General features: G+C 41.6%; 2 protein-coding genes across 2 annotated transcripts; one reads left to right on the forward strand and one right to left on the reverse strand.

Moving 5' to 3' along the window:
* Window positions 1–3431: 3431 nt before the first annotated feature.
* LOC141640903 (peroxidase 7) lies at window positions 3432–4619 on the forward strand. Its single transcript, XM_074449585.1, has 3 exons — window positions 3432–3653; window positions 3771–4113; window positions 4198–4619. Exons 1-3 carry the CDS (start codon window positions 3432–3434, stop codon window positions 4617–4619), a joined length of 987 nt encoding a protein of 328 aa, XP_074305686.1.
* An 892-nt stretch (window positions 4620–5511) lies between these two features.
* Window positions 5512–6997, reverse strand: LOC141640912 (uncharacterized). Its single transcript, XM_074449593.1, has 2 exons — window positions 6868–6997; window positions 5512–6317 (listed from the first exon to the last, which is right to left on the reverse strand). The coding sequence occupies exons 1-2, from the start codon at window positions 6995–6997 to the stop codon at window positions 5512–5514; spliced, it is 936 nt and encodes a 311-aa protein (XP_074305694.1).
* Window positions 6998–7527: the final 530 nt, after the last annotated feature.

A 7527-nucleotide genomic window follows, 5' to 3' on the forward strand; every position in this document is an offset into this window, starting at 1 on the left:
TCGGGAAGGAGGTGACGACGATGGTATCTTGACCACTTGTCTGCAAAGTCTTCCTCTCAGCACGCCGTTCAACATTGTGTCCGGTGGACGGCAGCGGCTGATCTAGAAAAAATTCAATTAAAGCATCCGTGTCAACATACATGGACATACCAGAGAGCTCACATCGGAACGCCTAATGAACCGGCTAAGTCTGAGCCACAGGATAAATCTGTACCATGCTTGGCCTTCTTGGGCGGAGGACGCATTTCCTTGCCGGCAGCAGTAGAAGCAGTAGCGGCAGTAGCAGTCGAAGCATTAGCGGCAGGGGTAGGCTCTTTACTCTTACGGACAAGAGGAGATCCCTCCGCATCGGAGTCCCCCCCATTGGTAATGTCAACGATCACCACCGTCTCCTTTTGGGCTAAGGGGATGGGAGGTGGAGCTGATGTCGACGCCGTCGCCGCCGAAGACTTTATTTTCCGCGTTCGGCGCGGCATGTTACTAGCAACCTTCGCCTGGGCCGCCTCCACATTTAAGCCTTTCAGCTGCTGATCCATGAGATCGTTCGGCGACGTTCTGCGGTCACGGGCTAGAGCCTTAAGATGTAAATCAGCAACGGTCTTGTCCTTGGCAAGCCCCATTCTCCGGAGGATATCCTCAGACAGGTCCGGTCGAAAGTGGCCTGCAGAGAAAGCAAAGCAAGAGTTAAGTAGAAGAAATAAATCAAAGTTCAAGAAACAGAAACATTGAGAGCAGAGATGGGCCTCACACCAACCCCACTCACCCTGTGCCAGGCCCGGTATGAGGTCGACATGGCAGAGCAGCTCATCCTGAAGAATGATCTGCGTCGGGGGAATCCATCTCTTCGGCACCCCATTCTTCTCCGCCTCAAAAGCCTCATCGCCGACTTCTCATCCGCATTAAGAGGGACCTTGCTCAAGGCGTCCATCTTAAGCTTACTCCGGGTGACCCATTTCTCACGCTCTGCCTTACTCTCGCACCGCAAATTAACTTGGTGCTGGAAGGACCGGGGCAGCGGATAGTCATCCGGCACCTCAACGTACACCCACCGATCTTTCCAGGTCCTTGCGGGAGAGAAAGCATATCAACGGAGACGTAATCCGGCTCCATTTGCACGCTGTACCATCCGACGCGACCAGAAATGACGGCGAAGGTGGTGAAGCCGACGGAATAAATTAACCGTTGGGACCTCCCCCTTAAAGAGACAGAGCCGGACAAAGCCGACTATGGTCCTAATAGCCAACGGGTGCAGCTGGGCCACAGCGACGTTCATGGCTCTAATGATGGCCATAACGTAATCATTCAGCGGAAACCGGAGCCCGTACTCCAGGTGCCGGATGTATACGCCGGTGCAACCCGGTGGAGGGCAACAGACGGCCGACCCTCCTCGGGGATAACAATTTTGTACCCCCTACTGCCGAAGTAGAAATGGCCCTCGAAAAATGTTTCACGGAATAATGGCGAACTTATGGGTCCAAGCACGGTCAGGGCAGACCTTACAAGCGTCGCCGTGATCCATGATGTACTGCCTCCCCTCATTAGGACGAGTCCTTCCAACATCATCACCGTCATCATCAACATCATCATCATCCTCCCAATCCTCCAAAGCTTTTGGATCAACTTCGGGAGAAGGAGACCTAGGGCCCCCAGACCTTATCGGGATGGCGTCTAGTATCTCCTCCTCATCAAGACGCGACGGGAACCCCCGCGCACGGTTACTAGGTCCGGCATCGCGAGAAGACATGGTAGCAACAATTACTTAACAAAATAAGAGATTGAGAAAAATTTGTTTGTTTACCTTGAAAAAAAAGCACTAGCCGAAGTAACGACTCTGAAGATTAGAAGAGAAAGAAGCCCTTGAAAGTTTAGAGAGAAGAAAATTTTAGAGAAAATGAAATTGTTGGCCAATTTCAGGGACTAACTACCCTATTTATAGGGGAAAGCCCACGAAGAAGGACCAATCGGGCACACCCGTGAAACGTCGACCAATCAATGAAAGCGGACACGTGTCAGGCATGCAACCACGGAATGTCAATCGTTGCAACAGTTGAACGTCAATCAATGCAACAATGACCAAGCGTCTTCAACACGCCCCTTCATATCTCTCTGCCTATTCATCTCCCTCAACAAAATTCCTAAAGTATTTGTTCTCCGCCGGCCACATGATCAACCAAGCTAGGTAGCACCGTACGGGGCAATCAAAAACAACCTACTCTCAACCTGTGTCGGCCAGCGTCACTTTCTTTTCCACATCGGATGCCCTTTACACATCCATGTGGAGGGGGATATGGTACGGCCTAAGCGAACCAAGCCGAGGTAGAAGAAGCCGGGGCAGAAAAATTTTGTCTTACGCAGAATATACGCTCAACACACATCGTAGCCCATACCACGGCATAGACTACGCTGAGGGCAAATTGATGGGGCATATTCTGCACCTGGCCACCTGCTGACCGAGTCAACATATTGAGCAAGGTCAAAGATATCCACAAGCAAGTCAACGACTTAGACAGCCTAACCGACGCAAAGATGTCGGCTGTCTCTCTGGGTCCCAGTGGGCAACTAGCTAGCCGGGGCACACATCCGCGAACTCGTATTCAAGACCCCTCGGCGGCGAGTCAACAGGGCCCGCCGGCCTGCCATGGGTCCCTCGGCCGAGGGTAGATCAGTCTTTCCACCTGCTAGCCACTTGGCCACTTGGCCACTACGTGACAAAAGGTGAAAGTCTATAAATACTCCTCAACTCTCATTGAGGAGAGGATCCACAATTTAACCTAAGAATCACTATTCATCTGGTAATATATTCCTTATCTCTCTACAAAATATACTTCACCAAGTAACAACAACTTATCTCTTAAGTTTACTGACTTGAGCGTCGGAGTGAGTTCGCTCGGTGCAAAGCCGAGCCCTCGGTTTGTTCATTGTTTCAGGAGGCCGAGAGGAGGATTCAACCGAGGACGTCATTCTACAAGTACGGGTGGTAACAAATAACTGCTCTGGAATTATACCCGGAACACTTTCAAACCAATTCCAATTTCCAAACCCACTCGAGTTCGAGCTCAAATTGACTTGATTACACCCCTACCTACAACGATCTTCTTTTAATATTTTTGTATGAAAAATGGTCGTTGTATGAAATGGAAGGAGACAACTAGTAGACATTATAAGTTTAGCATAAGTGATTCGAAATGTCAACGTCCATATTTGGTGGTGGTGTTCCATGAACAAATAAAACTTGGTCAGACCGGCCGTACATGCACCCATGTCTTAAAAACGTCAATCTAAAATGTGCTATGCACGTATTTAACCATACTACTAAGCACATCGTCTATACACTCTTTGCTATAAAAGAATTTGTGTATCCAAACAACAATCAAACAAAAAAAAATCAACTCTAATCTTCCAAAAAGAAAAAAAAAATATCAATTTTGATCATGGTTTCTCTGGCATCATCCGTCTTGCCTCTTTTTGCATTATTTGGGCTAAGCTTAATCTCAACGGCTTTCGCCTATGGTGGCTTAAGCTACAATTACTATGATAACAAGTGCGATGATTTTGAAGATATAGTTGCAAGGATGGTTAGGAAAACATTTGAGAAGGACTTTACCATTGCTGCTAGCCTTTTAAGGTTACACTTTCATGACTGTTCTGTTCGGGTATGTTTTCAACAACTACACTTATATTTATTTTCTAAAATTTGTAATTCAGTCAGGTCGTATTGTGTTCATATTGATTTCAAAAGATTAACCTAACATTGAACATTTCGAATGTAGGGATGTGATGCATCAATCCTACTAGATTACCCTGAAAGCGAGATGAAAGCGAAGCCAAGCAAGACATTGAGAGGATTCAATGTGATTAACAAGATAAAGAGAGCCGTTGAGAAGAAATGCCCGCGAACTGTGTCCTGTGCTGACATTCTTACAGCAGCCGCTAGAGACTCCACTTACTTGGTCGGAGGACCGTACTGGTCAAACTACTACGGTAGGAAAGACGGTCTCTACTCCATTCGCCAAGAAGCCGAAGGTGCTCCCAATAGTCAAGAAAGTGTTACTTCCCTCATCGAGTTTTACCAATCCTTGGGCTTGTCCACCCTCGATCTTGTTATTCTTTCAGGTATTATATCAAACGCTGGTACTAAAATCCTGTGTCTGCCACTGTAATTAAACGTGTCTAATTATTCTTGTGTTTTTCTTATAGGGGCACACACCATAGGTAAAAGTTCATGTGGTTCATTCCTACCAAGGCTATACAACTTCAAAGGAACTGGACGACCCGACCCATCAATTTCTCCCAAATACTTGAATTACCTAAAAAGGAAATGTGGTAACCAAACCGTATATGCCGATCTTGACCCGATTACACCAAATGCTTTTGACAACACCTACTACAAGAACCTTCAAAAGAACATGGGCCTATTGTACACTGACCAAATTTTAAACAGCGACCATAGGACAGCCCGTTTGGTCGATACATTCGCGACACAACCCGAAACCTTCCCTAATTTGTTCGCTTCTTCAATGGTTAAGCTCGGCGGAGTTTTGGGTGATGCAGAAGAAGATGGTGAAATTCGTTACCATTGTAGCCGTATCAACGCACACAAAACTTCTAAACATTACTAAGAGGATAAAAATTCGTGTTATTAATTTGTTTGAATTGACTTGTTTTTCAATTTTTCATTTGAATTTATTGTTGTTATTTAAAATTCTAAGTGATGTTGATGAAGAGGGCCAAAGAAATTTTGTTGACCTCAAGTTGTTGTAATTGCAACATTTACTATCATTTATATGAAAACATTTTGATAACATTGTTGTCCTCGGAATGAAATCTCATTAGATATATACATAATGTGACCCTACATTTCCTTATGTCAATGATGGGCTTAAGTCTTAACTATGAGCTGGCCGTAGATGTCAACTAGCATAGTTGGTAAAGTCATGAGTGATGGTATTCATGACCTGAATTTGAAAGTCGTCAGCATCAAAATCGCCCCCGTGACTCCCTTTGGACTAAAAAAAAATGAGCAGGCTTAACAACAACATAAGCCCCAAGAGTAAAATATTTGAAGCCATTAGTATTATTACCGAGTAACACACGCATTTTCCTTCGAAATCATACCCGAGAATGAAGACTACTATCATCCATTTTGAGCCGCAAGCAATAATAAAAGGGGTACGAAAAAAATACATAAAGAGGTACGACAAAGCTGTATCTCAATAACTTATGAGAAACAGTCTATATAGTGTTTTTGTGTAGTCCAATATGCAAAGAAGTTACCCATCTTTATCTTAGTTTCATTTCATAATTAGTCAAAACCCAAAAACATAATCCACCTACAAAACAAAGTCACATTAAGACATTAACCTATATTGATAAGCATTCTAATCACGTATACAATTTTCCCAAAATTACACATTTTAATACTTAGATTAATAAATATTGAGTTGATCTTTAAACAACTTTCTCCAACAAGCCAATTATCCATGTAACACAAAACGTAACAATGAAGAATTTTTAACAAGTATTTTCCCATGCAACTTGTTCCATAATTGACCCAATATCACCATATAATGACTCAGGTACATCAGTAGAACAGTAATTATCCTCGAAGCAGTAATCAAAATCTGAGTTGTTAAAACAAGTCTCGAAACCCTGGTGGCAAACAATTTCTTCCTGTGTCGTTCCAATTTTATCAAATGTCCCTGACAAGTGCTGTTCTTCAAGCACTTGTACATTTCTTAAGGTTTCATTATTCCACAAGGAGTTTTCGTCGACAATTACATCACTCAAATTATTATTATTCGACTCAAAGCATTGAGTCGAGAACCCTGAAATTGGATCAACATTTTGTGTATTTGTCGAATTTATATTACAACTGAAGCTTATATTAGGTAAGTCGATATCATTGTCGGGTACAAAGCTTGATTGGTTAACCCTACTGATACCAGTGTCGCGAGTTTTGAACTGATTATCGACTGAGAAAGCTAATGAACTAGAAATAGTACCACTTTTGGGAACTTTATTAGTAATATTATTATTAATTTTGGATTTTTTAAGAGTAGAGGACAAGAGATTATGAGTGTTGGGATCTAAACCTTGAGCAAGAAGTTTTTTCTTAATGCAAGAATTCCAAAAGTTTTTAACTTCATTATCAGTTCTACCAGGAAGATGTTTAGCAATTTGGGCCCACCTGTTTCCAAGTATTCTATGTACTTCAATAATAGTTCTTTCTTCATCTTCAGTAAATGATCCTCTTCTTAGATCTGGTCTTAAATAATTTATCCATCTTAATCTGCAGCTTTTTCCACACCTTTGTAACCCTACAACATAGACAGCGCTATCAGATGGTAATACTGAGTCTCGATATCACCCTCTCATATATAACATGTAGGGTTTATGAAAATGATAAGACTCCACGTAAGGGCGTGCGGGAAAATGGTACAAATCTCAGTATTACCTGGTGGCACCCTATCATTGACAAGTATAATACTCCGTATTTCACAAGATTTTTGCCTAAATGATAATGCGCTCTAATTAAGGTTGAAGTAGCTAGCTATGTTACTCTGACACTTCACTTAACTGTCGTATCACATGTCTGACATGATACTTCGATACTTTAGTTTAGACCACAAAATAGAAAATTCCACACAAATTAAAGTAGTAGTATCCAACACTTCCAGGGTCAGACAAGACACAGTGTCGGAGGGTCTGAGTAACACAGGTAGCGTTAGTGATTATTTACAATTCGATACATATTTAACATCTAATTTTGTACTTGTTTTTTCATCTAATTTACAATTTTGTTCATCAACTACGATCGTAAATCATTAATAAAAAGGAAGAAGTAAAATAAGAAAATGGATAAATTACCGGCGAGCTTGGGAACAGAACTCCAAGAGCCATGGCCATGAGAAGTAATATGATTAACAAGTTTGTCATCTTCTTCAGGAGACCATAAACCTCTCTTTACTTTCTGTTTACTACAACAATGATGCCCCATTGCATTAATTCTTCGATCACTTAGTCTTTTTCCAACATAAATATATATAATTAATTATATAACTCAAAACTAATTTACATACAAAATAATCATGTCTCATCATTTATATATGCATATCATAGTCTGATCATTCGAGAAAACGACTTTCTACTATAGCATTATTTATTTAATTATATTTATTAGGGTACGTATTACGTAATCTACTTACTCCAATCTATATTATAATCAACATTTAGTACGTAGGTATGTTAATGTACCATGCAGTTGATCAAGTGTATAGTACAATACTCCTTCAGTCCCAGTCTACAGTCTCGCTCATTTTTTTACCTATTCCATTTTTTGATGTCTCATTCGATTATTTACCTTTTGAATTTAGGAATGTTTTTCATTTGATTATTTAATTATCCACCTTTTGATCCACTTATCATCCAACAACAACGATATCTATAAATGATTTTATCCTGTTTCCTTGATTTCTCTGCCAGATTTAAAGGTAAACAAATGACCGTAACAGAGTAAGTATAAACTGT

The sequence above is a fragment of the Silene latifolia genome, chromosome 1 (assembly GCF_048544455.1).
Source record: "Silene latifolia isolate original U9 population chromosome 1, ASM4854445v1, whole genome shotgun sequence".
Taxonomy (NCBI): Eukaryota; Viridiplantae; Streptophyta; class Magnoliopsida; order Caryophyllales; family Caryophyllaceae; genus Silene; species Silene latifolia.

Excerpts from the sequence above, each read along its gene's own strand:
- LOC141640903 (XM_074449585.1), top strand. The coding sequence starts at position 3,432 with ATGGTTTCTCTGGCATCATCCGTCTTGCCTCTTTTTGCATTATTTGGG. Across the intron at positions 3,654-3,770 it reads TTCATGACTGTTCTGTTCGG|GGATGTGATGCATCAATCCT; the intron begins GTATGTTTTCAA and ends TTTCGAATGTAG. Across the intron at positions 4,114-4,197 it reads CGATCTTGTTATTCTTTCAG|GGGCACACACCATAGGTAAA; the intron begins GTATTATATCAA and ends TTTTTCTTATAG.
- LOC141640912 (XM_074449593.1), bottom strand. The coding sequence starts at position 6,997 with ATGGGGCATCATTGTTGTAGTAAACAGAAAGTAAAGAGAGGTTTATGG. Across the intron at positions 6,318-6,867 it reads TTCTGTTCCCAAGCTCGCCG|GGTTACAAAGGTGTGGAAAA; the intron begins GTAATTTATCCA and ends TCTATGTTGTAG.